Source organism: Myodes glareolus, chromosome 5 (genome assembly GCF_982192425.1).
Source record: "Myodes glareolus chromosome 5, mMyoGla1.1, whole genome shotgun sequence".
Taxonomy (NCBI): domain Eukaryota; kingdom Metazoa; phylum Chordata; class Mammalia; order Rodentia; family Cricetidae; genus Myodes; species Myodes glareolus.
In genome coordinates, this window is record NC_142030.1 from 89,243,147 (window position 1) to 89,264,828 (window position 21,682).

Genomic DNA, 21,682 nt, shown 5'->3' on the forward strand with positions numbered 1-21,682 from the left:
TCTATAAGTTATAATGCTGATTGGCCCATTAGGTCAGGCTTCTTACTGGCTAACTCTCACATCTTGATTAACCCATTTTTATGATCTATGTTAGCCATGTGGCTCAGTACCTTTTTCAGTGGGGCAGCTCACATCCTGCTGCTTTGGTGATCTGGGCAGGAGTGGGAGGAATCGACTTCTTCCTCTCCAGAATTCACCTGCTCTCCTTACATCATTTCCACTTCCTGTCTGGTTTTCCCACCTACACCTCCTGCCTCGCCAATCAGCATTTATTTAAAACATGATTGACAGAATACAGACAATTCTCCCGCACCATTTCCCCCTCTTTTTTTAAAAAAAAAAAAACAAAAAAAAAACAAAGGAAAATATCCATAGTCCATTTTTTTGGAAATGTGGGCGTAGTATTCCAGGCTACTTCCAGCTGGTTGGGGGCGCTGATAATCTTATGGGGACCTAAAGGAAATTTAGAGTTATGATCCAGTCCTGACTGAAGTATCCTGTGAGTCTTGATCATCTCAGGCATTAGTCTTGAACCTGTTCTGGATGAAGAACTCAGACATCTGGGCCATCTGTTCCTACCAGAGATTTTTCAGGTGACCTTCCTTGATCAAAGGTGATTTTTCTTAACTCTGAATAAATCCAGAGTCTCTCGTTTTCTGTGGAAACAAAAGCAAAATCTCTTCTCCAAAGTAACATACCTTTTGACTTCAATTTTGAAGCCAAGGTATTTTCAAAATACCTTTCTTGGATTGATTCTGCAGCATTTATAAGCAAATATCTTTTAGCAGCTGTTGCTCCTTCCTCAGCTTTTAAACAATTCAAAGAGAGCATAATAGCATACAGTATCAAGATTCTCTGTGTATTTTCCATCTTTACATGGCTTTATTTTAACCTCTATTTCTTTTATTTTTACTTTTAACTTTTGACTTTTTGAGACAGGTTCTCTGCATATCTTTGTCCTGGAACTCCCTCTGTAGACCAGGCTATCTTTGAACTCCCAGAGATCTGTCTGTCTCTGCCTCCCAGGCTACTCTTTCTTTCTTTTTTTTTTATTTACTCTGAGAACTTTAACCTTTAGCCTGTATATATTTTTTTAACACAATGTAAACCATTTAGAGGTTTTCTTACTCTTTGAATCTCTCTTTACTGTATATCTCTCTTTTTCTGACCACATGGGTCTTTAATTTGCTAAAGTATATGGAGAAAACAACAGTCAAAAGCTCTTAAGGCGTTTCAAGGTCCTTGCCAGGAAGCAAGCTGCAACAGTGTTTCCATAGTCAGGACTGCCTGCTTGAAAGAGTCAGAGTTTTCGCTGGCAGGTCGGCCCAGAAAGCCGACATTTTAAAACAGCACAGCTTTTTTCCTGCTTCAGCTGAAAACTGAAATGCTTTAGTCTTTCCCAAGCTTTCTCAGGCTTTCTGTGGATGCTGTTATCCACGTGGGCGCCATTCTGTAACATGATTGGGGCCGGCTTGTTGGGGTTTTCTGTCAGGATGTAATAAAATACTATGTACAAAGGTCACCAGTCATTCAGGCTGTACAAGAACATAAAACAACTAACAAACCTTTAGAGGTACCTACAGCCCTACCTTTAAAGTGGCTAACTGAAAAGCCAATATGGGTTAAACAATGGCCTTTAGCTAAAAATATATGCAGGCTTGAAAAAAATGTTTAAAGCCTTAAAATAAAAAAGAAAGAAAGAGAATAGTTGGGTGTGGTGGTACACACCTTTAATCCTAGCACTGGGGAGGAGGAAGTTGATTCCTCCCACTCCTGCCCAGACCACCGAAAGCAGCAGGATGTGAGCTGTCTCACTGAAAAAGGTACTGAGCCACATGGCTAACATAGATCATAAAAAAGGGTTAATCAGGATGTGAGAGTTAGCCAGTAAGAAGCCTGACCTAATGGGCCAATCAGCATTATAATTTACGGAGTCCTCTGTGTCATTTTCTTTGGGGCTAAACAGCTGGGGGCTGGGCAGGACAGAAAACACAAACAAGCAGGCCTGGCCTTTTCATATTACAGCAAAGGCTTTTTATGTGAATGCTATTCTATGGCTTGGCAATTGGGGAAGGAAGCGGGTAAATAGCTTGACTCTGTCTTAAGGTAGTGGTGTGCTTATTTATGTTTGTATCGTCAACTAGTAAGACATGGTAGGATAGCTGGTCCTCAGTGTCATTGCTCATGCTTTTGGTAGTTGGCTGTGATGGTTAGGACAAGTGATCTCCTCTCATCTAGCAGGTTTGCCCCGTTTCTTCCTGTGGCAGCTGGATTCTGAGATTCATTAAGAGAGCAAGGCTGAGTGTCTCGATTGCTGATGTTTCAGAGGCCATAGCAAGCAACTGATCAAGTTTCAGTTAGTGTGAAAAGGGCACTACATGAGGCTGTAGGTTTAAGGAGTCATGATGCATTGGCAACCAGTACTGTAGCATCTATTTCGTTTGGCTCATAAGCTAGATTTCTTGGAGTCTAGATATATTTATTACTTAAAGATGTCTTTATCATTTTAATACCTATGAAGTGATAACACTAAAAGCATAAAGAGGCTTTACTATAATCAATGAGATATGCAGTTTAAAAGTACTAATTCTAATCTTTATAAAAATTCTCTTAGGGGCTGGAGAGTTGACTCAGTGGTTAAGAGCATTAACTGCCCTTCCATAGGACCCAGGTTTAATTCTCAGCATCCACATGGCAGCTCACAACTGTTTGTAAGATCGATTCCACTCTCACACAGACATACATACAGGCAAAACACCAATGCATATAAAACAAAATTAAATATAAAAGTTTAAAAAAATAAAAATTTTCTTAATGCAGAAATTAAAATCTCTGGTTAAGGGCTGGAGAGATGACTCAGTGGTTAAGAGCACTGACTGTGCCAGGTGGTGGTGCATGCCTTTAATCCCAGCACTCGGGAGGGAGGCAGAGGCAGGTTAATCTCTGTGAGTTCAAGGCCAGCCTGGTCTACAAAGTGAGTTTCAGGACAACCAGGGTTGATACACAGAGAAACTCTGTCTTGGAAAACAAAAAAACAAACAAGCAACAACAACAACAACAACAAAAAACGAAAGAAAGAAAGGAAGGAAGGAAGAAAGAAAGAAAGAAAGAAAGAAAGAAAGAAAGAAAGAAAGACTAGCTTCTCTTCCAGAGGTTCTGAGTTCAGTTAGTTCAATTCCCAGTGTATGTGGTGGCTCACATCCATCTATAATAGGATCTTATGTCCCCTTCTGGCATGCAGGTATACATGCAAAGCACTCATATATAAAAAATATAAATAATTTTTAAAAAATCTCTTGTTAATTGGAAAGTAGAGGTTCAAATATAATATGTAACTTAGTATCACACAATTAGGTGTAGCTTATAATTACCACAGGACCCATGAAACTTACTCTGGATCTGTTCTCAGAGTATAAATTCCAGAATTGTAGCCATTAGTTTCAAGCTCTGTGCTAGTTATTAATTGCTATATAGCAGACAAGCTTTCTGATTGATGACTCCGCTGGAATGAGTCACTCTTGTGAGTCCAGTTACTAAAGTTCTGAAACTTACTTAAGTTAGGCCAGTCACTGACTGACCAACAGATGTGTGATTATGTTCACGGAGACATCGTTCCTCCTCCACCTATCCATCAGTCTCTCTTTCAACTTTCTCTGGAACTTATTTCCTTTCTCAGAGACTCTGCCCTTCTTTAAAATCTACAGTACCTATCAATCTGAATCAACCATAAGATTCTGTGTTTTTAATCTAATGTGTCTTATTTTTTGTTGTGATTACCTCGAAAGCAAAGGCTATCTTATGTATTTTGTGTTTACATTTCCTAGCCAACTTCCCTACATAACTGAACAGATTCTTTATAATGATAAATTTTACATACAGTATAAATACACACACGCACACACACACACTCTACTGTACAGACTTTTTTTTTTAATCAGAAGTTGGAGCCTACCAAGATAAGGATATCCTTGAGTTTAATTTCTTCTACCCACACTTGCTAGAGTTTGTCCTAGTGTGAGTTCAGACATCCCATGGTTCTAATAATCTTCTTTGATTTGGCAAAACATTTTTTTCTTAGTAGAAAGGGATTTATACACACAAGGATAAGATTTTCATATTTATATTTATTGCTTCTCTTGTCTTAAATAACAGATAAGAAGCCAGAAGCCACTGTCAACCATTCCAACTCTGAAAGCAAGAGTCGTATCATGGAGCAGACCCCAACCCCAGCTCAGAACACCTACTCTGCCTCTTCTGCTAGGAGAGTGAGTACTTTGGAATTGATGTGAGATTATATTTCACTCTACTACAGTAACACAAAGGCCTCAAAGATGCATTCTTGCAAAATAGTATATTCTTGCCTCTTTTAGACTCTTACACCAAAATACCATAAACTGTAACTTAAAAAAATAGAACTTTGCTTCTTACAGTTCTGGAGGCTGGAGAGTCACCAGAACAATGTGCTAGCCAGTCTAATTGCTCATGAGGGCCGTCTTCTGGTTTGATGATGCCTCCTTCTTGCTGTATATTAGCATGTGGAAAGAACACTGTTGTCTCTCTCCTAGAAGGTGATCAGCCCTGTGCTATTGACCACATTCTATCTTTGTCACTTCCTCAGAGGCCCAGTGTCCAGATGCAGTTGTATTGGCTGTTTTTAGTATCTAGTATGAGTTTTAGAGGGACACAAAATCCTGTCCACAACAATGGCCCCCAAGTCTTTGAAAAACAAATGCCAAATAAATATGACTACAAATGTGTTACTGTTACAATAACAGGATGAAAGTATCCTGAGACCAAAAAGATTCTGTGTTTTAACTGTTTCTTTTTCATATTAAAATTGAAGACAGCTGTATAAAAAGTAGACCGGTGGGAAGGCAGGTAGCATCCAGAAATGTTTTGATGGCAATCAAACATGAAAAGTTTAGTCTCACGTGTTAGGTTGTTGCCTTATATGGTGGGCAAGGGTGGGAGAAGGACTTGCTGAAGTTCCAGGAGCACTGCTGCAACAACTGTGTGGAGGCCTCTCCAAAGCTGTAGGCTTCCGGCAGAGAGACAGCTGGTCTGAAACTCTGGCCTTAGAGCTTTTAATTGGCCATAGGGGAAAGGAAACGAAGTCTAGCCAAGCCTCATTTATTTTTAGAGACATCATTTTGAATCATTAATCAAACTTTGCATAGAGTGCCATCCTTGCTCATTATCCAGTAGTTTACTTGCACCTCAGGTACTCAAATATTTCTAGGTGTGACTACACTTCCTACCTTTTATAAAAGAACAATACTTACTAAAGAAGCGCAGGTACACGTACTACCTCCATGCTAAAGTAATACTGGGAAATGAAGAAAAATTCCCTTTACAGTCACAGTGGCGTATAAAAATGAAGGCACTCATAAATGCCTATATTTAGACGGTTGATGTCAAAAGAAAATCTTAGTGGAAGGTGGATGGAGATGAGTGACTTTTACTCTACTAACCTACAAAAATGGCCTGGTTTTGGAAGAAAGAAGATTTTTTTTTTAAATAAAGGTCTCTAGACTGTAGGAAAGGGACTGTTGCCTGGCATCTGAAGGACCAGTTATACCCTAAAGATCCTAATGTGGTTTCTGTACTAATGCTAGCCTGAGATGTTTCCCTGATTTATTTGTTTCTCTGTACTAGGAACTGAGCCTTGTATGTTTATGCTTGTATGTGTTAAGCAAGCACTGTACCACTGAACCATATCTGCAGCCTGCTTCCCTCCTTTATACAATGACAATGTAAAATTGTCCACGAAGTGCTCCTGTTTGTCTTTAGTGCTAACACTAGACCTAGCGTCCTGGACAGGCTCAAAAAGTGTAACATCCCTGAGCTGTAGCCTGCTGCAATCTTTCTTTTCCTTTCTTGAGGTTTTAAGTCAGGTCTTATGTCACCAAAGGCCATGCTGGCCTCAAACTTACTGTGTAGCTGAATGAGACCTTGATCTACCTACCTCTACTTCCTAAATGCTGGAATTACAGGCATGTGTCACCATGCAGTTGTGGTGATGGTGTGGTATTGATTTCTTTGAAAGCAGAATAAGAAAGATGGTGACCTTCAGACCTCTAAAAATTTTATATTTTAAAATTTCTTACTCAGTAAAATGTCAAAACTTTTTGAAATTGCTGCTTAATATAAAATAGATTATTCCCTTAATATTATAGTTAGATTTTTTTGAGGAGTTGACATTCGTACAACTTAAAATTAACTTATCACATGAGAGACCTTGGTGTACTCAACCTGAAATGAGATCTCTCCATCAAATCCTTCCTCTCAGGGTTCAGGAAACCCTGTGGAAGAGGAGGCAGAAAAAGTGTTGGAGCCAGAGAGTGTGGAGGACAACAAGGAGACAAGTTCTCTATATCAACATGAACAAAGCTCAGATGAACTCACAGAGACTGAGGCGGCATGCACAGGGCCTGCCCTGGTCTAAACCAGGTCATTTGTATATATTTTTCCAGTTCAGTGTTTTTATGAGATTCCTAAGTATGCAAATGAGTGGGTCTCTGTTTCTTGTGCCTTCTCTTGGGTTCTTTTCCTTCTGTTTATTTTGTCCAATTCTGATGTTTTTGTTTTATTATATTTTATTTCATTATCATCCCTTTACTAATGACAGATAAAATGGGAGGGGATCCAGATGGGAGAGGAGATTGGGAGGAACTGCAAGAAGTGGAGGGAAGGGAAATTGTAATCAGGTTATATTATGTGAGAAAAAAAATCTATTTTCAGTTAAAGGAAATAATTAACTTATCTCATGGAAGAACACTGCATCCACATATTTATTTATTAGCTCCCCCTGTTTCTTCAGACTGTATCAGAGGGAAAAATTAAGTTCATTGCCATAATTTTAAAGATAAGCGCATTGAGATATAGAGGGGAAAGGTAGCTTATTTTCAGGTACCCAGCAAGTCAAAAGAAAATGAATCACCAGAGCACAGTCCCCTGGTGCGTCAGGACCATGCTGGTTCACAAAGACAGCAAAGGGGCTTCCCTGCCCAGAGCAGGTTTGTGGGTAGGAGCACTAAGAATTGGAATTCACTGCTGGCTTCTGAAGAAAGAGCCTTTGGGAGCATCTAGCATCTGCCAAGTGAGTGGGCACAGTGGCAGGAAGCCACTAGTTCTTCTAGTACGTTCCTAGACTGTTCCATTGAACTTCATTAAGTGGGGAAAATGAAATAGGACAAAGCAGAATAGATCATCAGGACTTCCCCCTTCCTTCCTTTCCTTACAGTTGTCCAGTCTTTTCCACAAGACAGAAGAGCCCAAAGACGAATCTCCTTCTTCATGGAGACTGGGACTCAGAAAAACTGGCAGTCACAATATGCTGAGTGAAGTGGCCAACTCCAGGGAAGCCTTTAGGGATCGAGGTTCTTCCATCTACCGTTCCTCATCAAGCCCTCGGATCTCAGCTTTGCTGGATGACAAAGATAAGGTGCAGTCAAGAGGGGAGGGGTATGCAGGGCATTCCAAGGCAGTGTTCAGTGGAAATGCAGTCATAACAACATGGGAGTGTTTTCTAGTCCCCAGGTTGACTATGGAAGTATGAAGAATGTGAAGATTTTTGTTTGTTTGTTTGTTTGTTTTTAAATATTTACTTATTTATTTATTATGTATACAATATTCTGTCTATGTATCTGCCTGCATGCCAGAAGAGAGCATCAGATCTCATTTCAGATGGTTGTGAGCCACCATGTGGTTGCTGGGAATTGAACTCAGGACCTTTGGAATAGCAGGCAATGCTCTTAACCACTGAGCCATCTCTCCATCCCCATGTGAAGATGTTTTTAAGGTGGAGGATAGAAGTAATTCCTTGTTGCCAAAGGATGGGGACTTTGGTATAAGGCATTTGGTGTCTGTTGAAATGAGTTGGCCTTGTAACTTCAGTAGTTTCATCAAGTAGTTATTTATTTGCTAGTATTTTTCTTGGTCAAAAAAGAAAGTCCTAAAAATAGTTTTTTCCTTTTGACTTATTTTATGTTCATTCTTTCTTACTTTACCTAGAGCAAAATAATGACTCCAAGTTGAACATAGCCCAAATGGGTCTTCTGAGTCAGTATCAGGAAAACTTACTCTTTTGATGTTTGCAAGCATAGTTGAACTTTGAACCTTAATGAAACTGGGCACGTTTGCACTTACTGGTTTATTGTTTCTTTGTTAAAAATTAGAACAGGATGACCTGGAACCTGCTATGTAGCCTCAGCCTTCCGAGTGCTAGTATTTCGGTGTATGCTATCATACCCTGCCTGCAAGAAAATTTTTAACCTATTGTTTCTCATTTATATAAATACATGATTAGGCTGACTTCAAAAGAAGTTCACCATTGTATTCATCAAAGAAGAATTTGTTTCTAGATTTTACTTGATTCACACTGTGTTTTTCTCTGGGGTCTTCCTTGTAGTCATAGTCCTCTTACTGTTTGTTTTTCTGGTGACACCTTGAAGGGATGAGCTGCAGTGTATCTGTTCTGTGTGTCCCTAAGGAAGTCACATTTCAGGGAAAAAATAGCTGGAGAACAAATGAGACTGATGTATGCAGAGTGTCAGTCCCGTGGAGCTGCTTGTGCCTTCCCAGACCCCTTCTCACTCCCTCCGTGCTGCCCTTTGTAGATGTTGTGCTGTGTCCTTCAATGGATCATCCTGACTTTCTCTTGAGAATCGTTTCCCTCCAGACAGAGTTTTTATGAAGGAAAGGTAAATGTAAGTTTTTAATAGCTAGTCTTGAGTAGTACCACTTGAAATAGAATTAAGGATGAATCCAGATATGAGAATATGTAACTATCATAAGTTCCACCTTTTCCTACTTCTTGAGATTTGAGGCAAAGTTTCACCGTTGTAGGTCTGGCTGGTCTGAACTTAAAATCTTTCTGCTTTTGCTTCCCAAGGGCCGGAATTACAAGTGCACCACTATGCCTAGCAGAGTCCTGCTTTTCTACCAAAAATGTTTTGTGCCATGTCAGTATTGAACATTTCTTGGGTATTACATATTGTTATTTTTATAGGAAAGAGAAAACAAAAACTATTTTAGCACGTTGGTACCCCGGAGGCTCAGCAGCACAAGTGACATTGAAGAAAAGGAGAACAGGTAATCATAATACATGCCAAAAGATGATGTCTTTCAGCCCCTCTGGGCATAGGGATCTGGCTGTTACTCTTCTGCCTTGTCCCACAGGCGTTGTCAGTATGTTATGGATTGCCTGTCCCTTCTGCTCAGAATGCTTCCCAGCCTTTACTGGTTTTATTTATTTATTTATTTATTTATTTATTTATTTATTTATTTATTTATTTTAACCCTTTATATTGTAACTCCAGTTTAGATGTTACTGTCTGTAGGACTCTGACCCTTCAAGTATGAGTTAGTTTTAGTGCCCTAGCAGGCTGTTTTGTTTCTCTAGCCACCGGCTGTGCCTTGTATACATACTATATACCACATAGTAATTGACTAGATTAATAGAATTGAATAGATTGTTTGCTTGAAATGATCAGCTCCTAATTTATAAGGAAGTAAAATTTAATGTCCTGCATTTCAAGGCAGAACTTAATCTAGACCCTTTTTTTCTTAAGGCATGCTGCTCCTATCAGGCATCACTTGGAGGCCTGTTGGAGCTGTGGAGTCAGAATCAGAATATCCTAAGTGATTCAAATAAACGTTAAAGCCCAAGAAGGATTGCTGTAGGCCTACAGCCTCTACAGCAAAGACCCCAATTTTTTGATTGTGAGTTCATAAAACCTACTATAGCCCCTTCTAGATATCTTCTCATTTGTAGTGCTGAAGAGGCACCTAGCAGCACCCCTCCTTTTCCCCTCTGTAGTAACCTCATTAGCTCTTTTGCAACCTGTCACTGGAGATCATTGCAAGGTACTTTTTAAATGAGTTAAAAAGTGACTCCTCATCACAAAAGGATAAGGGACTTTTGATGTGAGGTATAATTTGGTACCTGTTGGAATGAGTTGGGTTTAATGTTAATAGAAGAAAGCCAACCCTAGTATAAGAAACATATAGGAAACAGAATCGCTTGAAGCATGTGCCTGTTTCTTTAGCATGTTACAGTTTTCAATTGGCTGTTCTCTCTGTTTGTAGACCAAATTGGTGGTAGGAATCATTCTTTGTTGGTTTTTCTTTCTTGCCTCTACAGAGAATCAGCCGTTAATCTAGTGAGGAGTGGCTCCCACACCAAGCAGCTGTGGAGGGATGAAACAAAGGGAAATGAAATGCCACAGACAATTGCTCCTTCCACTTATGTGTCAACTTATTTGAAAAGGTACCAGCTGCAGAGGGATGGGAGATAATCTTCTTTCTTCACTCTTATCATGGGAGGATGGATAATGATTGCATGCTCTTTATATCCAATTAGCACCACAAAATGAATGGCTTTTAGATTTTTGGGATCAACATTTTCACTAATTTAAAATTATTTTTTTTCTCTTATTAACTGGATTAAAGTAAGCCAATTCCAATCCTCACTATAAACCCAACTTTATACTCCATCCTCTTGGCCCTAATAAAATTTCAGTCTGAAGTAGCATCTAGTGATTTCTGGGGAAGATGGAATGTATACACTCTTGCCTAATCTTGATTTTCCCTTTTCTAAAACTAGAGTACAGGTTACACTTTAGGGTGGGAGGAGGGAGGGGCACAATAGGGTGGTAAGGAGTGGGAAATGGGAACCGTTTTCTGTTGGATTTAAGAATTTCATGTTGGGACTGTTAATTTAGGGACTTGAGTTGTTTTTGTTTTTTTATGACTTTAATGGCCTTCAGATCCATCAAGATGTGAAACTCGCAAGTTTGGTGTGCAGAGAAGGTACATGGGTTTCCTTTGATCTCATCTGTATTCTCTTTTCTGCAATTATTTTCTTTGCCACAAGCTAGCCAGCAAGCAAAGCACCTCTGCCAGAACCATTAAGCTACAAGAGGCACTTAATAATATTTTGGTTTGAATTTTGCTGCTGATGTAGAAGAATCTGTTTTTCATTGCTTACTTTGAATTCTTTCTTCACTTCCACTTAACCCTTCCAGCTGCCGCCTCCTGCCTTTGTCATTAGGCTTTCTAAATGGCTATCTTAGAACAGGCTTTGGCCAAGACTGTCAAAGCAGATTAGCTGTTTGTGATCAAAACTATTTCACCTATCGGGAAGGCTCTTGACAGGTAGTTAATGTTGGAACATGGGAAATAAGCTATGATGGAAATAGGCACGGCTGCCTTTTAATTCTTCAGTTCTGCAGGTACATCCTAAGAAAGGTCTTGACTTTGGAAGTGTACAAGTACAGCTCAATGGTTATTTGATTTTATGTATTTATTTATTTATATAGGCAGAGCCTCATGTAGCCTCAGTTGGCCTTGAGCTCACTGTGTAGTTGAAAGTAACCTTGAAATTTTGATCTACCTGCCTCTTACCTCCTGAGTGCTGAGCTTACAGGTGTACGTCACTACACACATTTATAGGGCTAGGAATTGACCCCAAGGCCTCCTGTATAGTAGGCAAGCATACCACTAACTGAGTTACATTCAAGCCCACTGACTAGTATACCAATCAGTTGTTTGGGGCTTTATGAGGGTATCACCCATTTCTCTTAAAGGGGAAGGCCTCGAATTACCAAGATATATTACTCTTACTCACAGTCAAATCCAATATCGAAGAAACTTTTCTAAGAGAATAATGTTCTAGAGGTGGGAAAGAAAGAAAGCTTCTATTTAGTTTCCAAGTGTGGAGTTATTTGGGGCGGGGTGGGGAGGTTGTTGATGTTCATGACCCAAATTTATCAGCAAATGAGTTCTAATGGCTTTGTTTTGATTGGGCAAAGTTACAGTGAACAGAAGATGAAAGGGCTGCAAATTGTGCTTAATTAGATGAGCATTTTTTTGAGAAAAGATCTACAAGTCACTTGGTGCCTTGTGTTTCCAGCACTCATTGTCTGTGACCCTAGAGTGATTTTATAAAGCCTTGTAGTCTTCCCAAGAAGAAAGAATTATATGTCATCACCATTTTTTAAAAAAAAAGTGCAGAAAATCTCTCATCCCCCAGCTGTGCCAAGCCTCTGTCTTGGAATTTTCTACATCATCTCTTGTATTTAGCCAGGAACAAGTCTCATACAGCCCAGTAAAACACTGCTCTTCTAGTGAAGGTTTCACAGCTTTCTGTCATCGCCCCTAGTTCTGTTACAATCAGAAAGCATTTACAGACTTCTAACCCAGTAAGGCTTCGCTGCAGTTGAGATAGTCCTTACGTCTTCAGTTGAAAATGATGAAGCAATAACACTTGCCTTTCAGTGCCCACACACTATTACTTTGTAGACTTAAAGCTTTGATTCCTCCCTAAGACATTTCTCTTTAAGGTAAATGACTGCAGCAGCCATTTTTTCTCCCATAGCTCTCCTTTCTTTCCTTTACTGTTTTGTTTTACATTTCTAAGTCCTCCCCCAATCCTTGGGTCTTCTGGCTTCACAGCATTACTACTCTATTATGTAGGTGGTCATAATGCATGATTTGGGGCCTTGGGTTTGTCCGGAATTTTTTATTTCTTCTAATAGTAGTTTCTTGTCATGTATTCTACTTTCTTGCTTTCCCTTGTTGAATGTCACATCTCCTCCTTTACTCTTTTGGATGAATGATCAAAAAAAAAATCATCCTTCAAAGAGTGATGATTGTTTCACTCTTGGATGATTGCCTGCTTGCTGCTGGAGACCCAGCTCTAGCTGGAGTTACCTCTCCACTTCCTGGTTGCCATGCCATCTCTTTGACCTACATTCCTTTCACATCTGGGTGGGAGGTGGGGTTGGGAAACGGTGGGTGAGCAGCATGTCCTGAAGAAAGTGACTGTGTGCTGTTTTGCAGTGCTTCATTTGGTAAAAGTAGTGACCCCACAAGTCCCTACATTTCAGCCAATCGCAATTCATCTCCTGCTACCTCACCCATTACCATTGGTTCATCCACCTCTCGGGGCAACCAGTGGCAACCTGCCTCTTGCCCTGCACCAGTCAGTACAAACACTACTGCATCTGTACAACACGCCAGGTAAGGCTTCTTGGAGCCATTTGAGTTGCATCATCACAGTTAATGCTTCTGGAAACACATAAGAGATCTGAAGCAAAGAGGCTTTGTCAGTGTAGAAGTAAGTTTAAATTCCTGTGACAGTATCCAGAATTTGATGAAAGTGCTTTTATTTTGTCTTTACTAGACAGTCAGCAGTTGCTTATTGAATAACATTGGATCCATATCATTGTCTTGATGTTCAGGGATCAAAGTTGCATGATTGCTTTCATTTGTCAACCACCTTTCCAATTGTGGTTACAGTTTTAGAGTCAAGCCCATGATAATAAATTATATATTAAAAATATTCCTACATTTTACTTATTAGCATTCTAGTAAGAGTCTCATGTATTTAGTCTTTTGGAAGATGACATACAAACCCAGAAGAAAAGCTAATCCATGTTCCAAAAACCTCCTATAGCCTTCTGAGAATTATGCTAATTAGTGTTCTTTTGGGAGCACTGTGAGAAGGAGAGGCTTGTGTTTGCAGAAGCTATGTCCTGGGAGCGTATCTTTTTGGTTTTCCATTCATTTAAAGGTAGCATGGTAGAGTGTCTTTGTGAAAGCACAGCAGGACTTCGGCTCCTTTTTGTTTTGATTGTCTTGAGACAGTGTCTCACAAAGTAGGCCTGGCTGACTTGACTTCACTGTGTAAACCAGGCTGGCCTTGAACTGAGAGATTTGCCCCCTAAGTGTGTGGTTAAAGGCGTGAACCACCACACCCAGTTGACACCCTCACATACGCACTAAACTGCTGTATATGTGTCTATGCTTACTTGTCTATAAGTGTACCACAAGTGTGCAATGTCTGCTGAGTCCAAAAAAGGACACCAGAGCTCCTGGAGCTGCATTTTCAGGTGGTTGTGAGCCACCTGTAGTGGTTGCTGGGAACAGAAACTGGGTCCTCTGCGTGACCATCAAGTGCTCTTAACCAGAACATTCTCCAACTGCTAGCTGCTCCTTGCACTACAGGTTTTTTACCCTTTCCTGCATGTTGGAGGCCGTTTTTGTTTTGCCATATGGCTTTTATGGGTCTTGTTTTAGCAGAATGAAAATTAAAAATAAATAGAAATGATGATAATGCTGTTACCAGAATATCTATTATGATGGTGTTTGATTGATGTTTGCCAGTTTAATAGATTTCTTTCCCTGAAACAAATAGTCTCCATTAATTTGGTTAGAAAGAACTATTTTATAATGAATTATCATTAATACTGTTATAATTATATAGAGATTTCAGACTTATGTCTCTAATAGTATCACTGTATAGTTGTGTAGAAATTAATTGGATTCCTATAATAATACAGCTATATTGATATTCTTTATGTTATCACTAAAGATGAAGAATCCAGACAGGAGGATGAAAGCTTAACTTAGCATTTAGCACTTGCTTAACATGCCTAAGGCCCTGGATTTAACCCCCAGCACTGAGGAAATCACATAGCTGAAACTGGAGACTGTTTTGTTGAATCCTGTCTTGTGACAGGAAATGGACTAGTTTCTGTACAGAAGAGGCTTATAGGCTGGGATTGGTTTATTCACACGCAGCAATAAATCCCTGTAATACTGCTTTAAGTATGAGACGGTTTCTTTTGCTTGTAGGAAAGTCCAGAAACAAGGCGAGCACAATAGCTTCAAAGTCATTAAAAGATCCAGTTCTTTTTCTTTATACCATGGATTCTCTCCAAGGTTTGCCTCCCAGTCTGGAATAACTTCTGGAGCTCTAGCTATGGGGGCTGCATTGTGGATTTGAAGTAGTAGGCAAGGGGGAAGCAGGCAAAGAGAGACCTTTAAATGAATACTTTTTTTCAGAAACTCTAGATCTGTGTCTCATGGGGTATTTTCAGCATCTGACAGACCTTGGAAGATGTCAATTTTGGTATATTGTTGCCTCAGGAAATAAAGAGCACACAGGGTTGGGAAGATGGCTCCTTGGGTAAAGGAGCTAACATTTAAACCTGACAATTTAATTCCATCCCTGAATCTCACGTGGTCAAAGGAAAGAACTAACTCCTGAACGCTGTTTCCTGACCTCTGTGAACACATCTGCATGTGTACAAACCCCACACCCACAGACCACAGATAAATAAATGTAAAAAAATATATAGGGCACCTGTTAGGAAGGTCAGGGACAATGATTATTAATTAGTCAGGTAATGCCTGCCTTGACTGCTCATATGTTATTTCATAAGCAGCTCCCTGGTGTATTAAACATTGTATGTATTTTTAGATGAGGAAAGCAAGCCAAAAGCTTAATCATATGCCCAAGCTCACAAAGCCATTGAGGAATGGAAGTGGGTTTTATATCCAAATTAATTTGTGAAAAAACCTACCTATTTTGTCGTGTTTTGTTTACACCGAGTTTATATTTTATTGGGTACTATTTAGGTGTTGTACAGACATTATTTTGGTTTATCATCATGAGAATTCTGCATGATGCAGCATTATTTTCCCTGTGTTAGAGGTGAAGGGTCAGATCTTTAAGTTTGGTTGATTATTAGCACCATGTGGTTCCATTGTGTAGTTTCTGACCCTGCTGTAGAGCTTTTCTGGCTACCCTTGAAAGTCTACTTATAAAGTTATAACATGTTTCAAAGTAAGAGTAAAGTTTTATTAACAATAAAATAAAGTCTGTGGCATTTCAACAGCCTAAGAAATTGCAAGGCTGGCAAGATGGCTCAGCAGGTAAAGGTACTTGGGGCACAGGAGCCCCAGAACCCATATAAAGGACGCAGGAGAGAGTTAGTGCCACAGATTAACCTTTGACCTCTTCCCTTATGCATTGAACACATACATACCTATGAATAAAAACAAAGAAATTGCAGAGAAGTCAAAATATATTATTAACCCAAGAAGAGACTTCAGCAAGCTTTTGTTAAGTATAAAATCTTACTTGCAGCTTTTTTTGTTTCTGTTGCTTGTTTCTTTGTTTTTTGGAGAGGAGATGGAGTCTGTTTCCCAGATTGGTCTCAAATCTTGAGTTCATGGAATTTTCCTTCTCCAACTTCTTAGTAGTTGAGAGTTAGAAGTGCATACACTATTCCCAGGTTGGCACCACATTTCTTATGACTATGCTTCTGGTTAATTTTATTAGTATTTCCTGTATACTAATAAATCTGAGAAATTATCTCCAACTTTTCAGATAAGAAAATGAATATACACTATCACCTTATCTGAGGTATTAATTGCATCTAGAGAAATAGCTTATATGTTTTAGATATAGCTTTTATCTTCAAAAGTGTTATTTTTATGTGTTTCTTAATGCTGTGTTTAGACTTTATGATTTGATTATTATTTTTACACTTATCCTAATATATTTGGAAGGTTGCTGGTAGCTACTTGTAAACATTTCTGATAATAATTGTGAGTAGGTGAAAAACAGATTTTTAACGTTCATGCTTTTCATTGCTTTTTCCATCTCTGCAAGTATCAATTTTGGATCTCTGTTACCCCAGCAACAAGCTGTGACATCACAAATGATAGCTTTTTGGGTGGAGAGCCAGTGGTTGCTCCTCTTTGTTAAGAAACAAAGATCTTATTTTCACATAAATGGCTTTAATTAAACAGCTTGCTGTTGTAGTCGGTAGTTAAGGTTACATATAGAATCCTGCTCGATTTCTGTTTCAGTTTCTTACTTAGGCAGCTATGAATGTAGAGAATTAAGCACTTGCCTAAATGGAAAAAAGACTGCAGTTGCTGGACTAGGTGAGAGAGAACCAAATAGACTGAGGTTATAGAATAATTATTAAATGGATAATTCAAGAAGATGATCATCAAATCTAGGTTGAGGATTGCCACAAAGACTTCCCCTGCCAAGAATTGAGGGACAGGTGGAGACTAATATCGTAAGTGATTTTGGTGTCTTTTTCACCTGTAGTGAGATGTGTCTCTTTGTGCATGTGTGGAGGGAGGTCAGGTGGCAATGCGTCATTTAGGACACTTGCATATGTCACTATCTTGCCTTGTGCCACAACTGACTTTTGTTTGTTTGTTTTTTAATCTCATGCAAAAATAATCTTATAAAATGTAAGTCAGAAGATGTCAGACTAAGTGTATAATCATACTGTTCCAATATTTAAGAGCTCAGAATTAACAAACCAACAAACAAAATCTGAGCAAGGAGATTCTCGTTAGATCTATGCCTTTCCTTTTTCTGTGCCAGTGTTTTGTTGATACCATGCCTGACCATTTTCCTTTTGCTCCTGTCTTTCTTAATTTCAGGACTCCTTACAAGTCTCAGGCTGACTCAACAGCAGAGAAAACAACAGATGGTGTCTCTTCTAGTCCTCTGTGTGTGATCACCAATCGCCCCGCACCGAGCACTGCCAATGGGGTTCCTGCTGCCACAGTGTTCTCCTCCACTGGAACAGACTCCTCTGGGGAAACCCGGGAGAAGAGGAGGTATGAGGTTCCTGATGCATTTGCAGGGCTCTGCTCCGAAATGAGAGACAGAGAAGTGGGTATGAAGTCCTTGACTCACGCCTCAAATAGAGCTTAATTTTACTGTCATATCTTACATTGGAAGGTTTTTTTGTGGTGGAGGTCTTATTTCTGACTATTTGGTATTATGTTCTATATGTAGTCAGACCTTTTTCTATTTGTTTTATGATAGTTGTCAGGAATATATTTGCCTTTTGTGATGTGGAGCTTGAAGCACAGAGAAAGAAAGATCCTTCATTTTGTTCTGAGTTTTCTGTGATCGCTCTGTGTAGCAGAGTAATACTGTGAAAAAAAATATCAAAGAAACAGAGCTGGGTGTATAGTTTTATACATGTGGGAATACTACCCGGCAAGAAAATGAGCGTTTATGGTGATGTGGGATTGAGACCTGCCGTCTGCAGTTGAGGCTTGCTGTGCTCCTCAGGCTGGCTTCGATCTTTTGATCTTTTTGCATTAGCCTGCCTGAGACTAGGAGTCCAGGTGGTCACTACATTGCTTTGCTACACTGCAGTGGTTTTAGAGACTCTGAGAGAGCAGATTAGATCAACCTGAGACAGACCTGAAGAGGAGCAGAACTGTGTATTTGTTAGAATTAAGAGATTGTGGACAGTGCTGCTGAGTGTTGTGTCCAGCTTGAGCTCTGTGACATCCAGTGTGCATGAAAGACTGAGGCTTTGGTATCACTTTCTAGAACTAGAAAAGGAGACAAACCTTTATTGAGATTTAGATTTTTAGTTTGATTTATTTTCAGTATCCAAAAAGATATTTTTCTATTTCTCAGTGTGTATGTGTTTGTGTGAAACCAAGAAATGCTGTCTAAAAGATACAGTACCAAACTTTTTAGTTATTTGCTTATTGTGAAGACAACTTAAAGCACACATTTTGAGAAAGGAGAGGGAAGTTAAGTGTATTGAAAAGTAGTATTTTCCTATTCTTTCCATAAAATTATAAGAAAATCAGTTTTCTGGACTAAGGGGTTTCTGAGCCAGTAGTGGTCCTCTTTCCTTTTTAAGGAGACATTTTTATTTGTGTGTATGTATGAGTGCATTGTGTGTGTGCGCGCGTGCGCATGTTGTGTGTTGCTGGTACCTTTGGAAACCAGATGAAGGTATGAGATATCTTGGAGCTTGAGTTAGAGGAGGTTGTGAACCTCCTGATGTAGGTGCTGGGACCCAAATTTAGGTCCTCTGGAGGAGCAGCAGTAAGTGTCTTAAGAGCGGAATAATTTCCCTAACCCCCAGTTATCCTCTACTAATTGGCTTCTAGCCAAGTAAACAATAATAAGTCAGTCTTAAACGTGTAATGATTGTATATTTTTACTAGTGCACAAAGAAGTACCATTAGTTTCATCTGAGAAATTAAATTTAAGAGCAGTCTTTTCTTTAGCCAAAAAGTCACTCTCTAAAGTATTTCTTAGGTCAGGAGAGATGACTCAGTTGATAAAGTGTTTTCAAGTATGGGGACATGCATTCTCAGCAGGAGCAGCCAAGTAATAGCAGACATGGCATCTCATATCTGTGACCTCTACTTGGCAGAGACAGAAGTACGCAGTCTGGGAGCTCTCCTGACTGGCCGTGTAGTCAATCTATGACCTCCTGGTTCAGTGAAAGTGAAGAAGCAGTTAAGGAAGACACCATCCCCCACACAGCTGCATGTAAACATGTACATACTCACACAAATACATACACCTACACCTCCCACTCAAACTGTTTCTTAGCTGAGAGAAATAAAACAAGTTAAATTTGTTAAGATGGTGATCCTCAGAAAACTGGAACAAGATGTTTGTTTTCAGGCTGTGTCAATTAGAGAATCCTAGAGGCACTGCCTCTGTTAATGTCCTAACCTACAATGGGTAAGACAGCGTTTGCTACGGATTTCGATTCTGCTTCAGTTGTTTTGTCAGTCAGGTATGCACGGAACACCTGGTAGTTTAATAAACAGGGTGGCCAGGATACGTCTCCTCAAGAAGCAGCAACTATAAAAACAAAGGAGTAACTGGGAATGAGTGGTACACACCTTTAACCCCAGCACTCAGGAAGCAAAAAGCAGGTGGATCTCTGGGTTACACAGTGAGACCCTGTCTACATAAAACAAATAAAGAACCAAACAAAAGAATTAAAAGGACTAAGCTGAGACATTAGTGAACTGTAAGTATGCTGAATCAAGAGTACATTTTACTGCCTTTAAGAAGGGCATGGAGTGGGGCTGGAGAGGCCACTCAGCTCTTGTTGCTCTCACAGAGGATGCAGGTTCTATTCTTAGCATTCACATGGTAACTTCCAATCATTGTGACTCCAGTCCCAGGAGATCTGTGGCCATCTTCTGACTTCCACAGGCACCAGGCTTATCATATGCATTGCACATTTACATAATTCAGGCAGAACAGTCATACACATAATGAATGCATGAGGGAAGTAGAGTGGCACTAGTAAAGAGCTGTTAGTCACTGTTTTATACTAACTTTCACTCTTTTCACAATCTTGGTAGCTGCTCTTATCAGGAATCGCATTAAGCCCAAGTAGTACATAGGCGAACTGGACAAATCTGATATGAACCTACAGGAAACATATGTGCTGATTAAAAATTACAAGTGCTAGCAATAATTATATCTTTGATATATACAATTGAGCATCATTAATCTGAAAATAGAAAGTATTCCAAATTCCACACATACTCAAAATTGGTTTTGATTTGTTTCTTGGAGACCAAGTCCTTCTGGCAGGCCTAATATTTACTATATAGCCTAGGTTTGCCTTGAACTTATGTCAGCCCTCCTGCCTCAGCCTCCTTCAGTCTAGGATGGCATATGCTACCATACCTGACTTCACATACAAAATTACTTAAAAAAATTGCATGAAATAATTTTGGACACTGTGACAAACATCTGGGAGAATTTTTTTAACAGGAGGAAGGTTTATTTTGTGCATGACTTCAAAGATGAAGTTCAAGGCCAGCTGGTTTACTGTTTCTGAGCCTGTGGTGAAGCAGAACATCACTGTTAAAGTGTGGATGAGCAAAGCTGCTCATGTCTGGAACAAGACAGGCAGCTCCAATGACCAATCCCACCAATAAAGCCTCACCTCTGAATGTTGTAAAATGCCAATCCGTGAGCTGTCGTGATCTGGTCAATGCTCAATTGTTGGGCCTACTAGCTTGTAATATGAGGGGCCTGCTTTGTTGGGGTTTCTGTCCTGTCCAGTTCCCACAGCCGGCAAGTCCCAAAGAAAATCACACAGAGATCTCCATAAGTTTTAAACTGATTGGCCCATTAACTCAGGCTTCGTATTAGCTCTTATAACTGTATTAACCCATTATTCTTATCTATGTTAGCCATTTGGCTTGGTACCTTTTTTAGCAGGATAGGTTACATCTTGCTTCTTCCATGGTCTGGGCAGTACTGCGGAAAAGAGCTTCTTTCTTCACAGAATACTCCTGTTCTCATTGCCACACCTCTACTTTCTGTCAGGTTGTCCCACCTATACTTCCTGCCTGGCTATGGCCAATCAGCGTTTATTTAAAACGTAATTGAAAGAATACAGAATTGTCCCACACCACTAGCTGGAGACCAAGTCTTGAATATAGGAACAGGTTGTGGGGGTTACATCATATGAAACTTAAATGAATCTTATGTGTAGATATGGATCTTATCCATAATACCTTGTTATGTTTATGAAAATATCTCAAAATCTGAAAAAAATTCAACAAAATCTGATATGCTTCTGATTCCCAGAAGTTTGGTTAGGAGAAGCTCAACCTGTATCATAAATAGGCAGCGTGAGTTATAAACAGTGTGTTACAGAAGAGAAACTCCTTTGGGGGACCCATGTGGCTCTCATGAGAGTGTGATGCTTAGACTGAGGTCTGTAGGATGAGAAGCAGCTAGGGGAAGAACTTTTCTTTAAAGATTTGTTTTATTTTAGTGAATGAGTGTTTTACCTGCATCTGTGTACTATATGTGTGCCTGGTGCTGAGGTAAGTCAGAAGAGGGTGCTGGATACCCTAGAACTGAAGGTATGGATGGTTGTGAACCACCATGTGAGTACTGGGAATTGAACCTGGGTCTTCTACAAAAGCAACACATGCTCTTAATCCCTTATCTCCAGCCCCTCGGGAACAAACTTTCTAAGCCAGTTATGGCAATTGAAAAGACAGTCAGTGTTAAGTGGAGTCACTATGAAGGTTTTATATCTAAATGAAACATTGG

General features: G+C 39.6%; 1 protein-coding gene across 6 annotated transcripts in view; it reads left to right on the forward strand.

The window, feature by feature from the left end:
• Positions 1-21,682, forward strand: part of Ppp1r12b (protein phosphatase 1 regulatory subunit 12B) — a 218,250-nt gene that overhangs the window by 74,300 nt on the left and 122,268 nt on the right. For 3 of the 6 annotated variants that reach the window (XM_085688207.2, XM_048430830.3, XM_085688208.2), the window contains 6 exons: positions 4,153-4,265; positions 7,244-7,444; positions 9,011-9,093; positions 10,145-10,270; positions 12,844-13,023; positions 17,260-17,439. In XM_085688207.2, the coding sequence (XP_085544333.1) occupies positions 4,153-4,265; positions 7,244-7,444; positions 9,011-9,093; positions 10,145-10,270; positions 12,844-13,023; positions 17,260-17,439 (883 nt within the window). Of the gene's footprint in view, positions 1-4,152; positions 4,266-7,243; positions 7,445-9,010; positions 9,094-10,144; positions 10,271-10,773; positions 10,813-12,843; positions 13,024-17,259; positions 17,440-21,682 lie in introns of those variants that run through there. The other 3 variants (XM_048430824.3, XM_048430825.3, XM_085688209.2) reach the window with 2 other exon arrangements.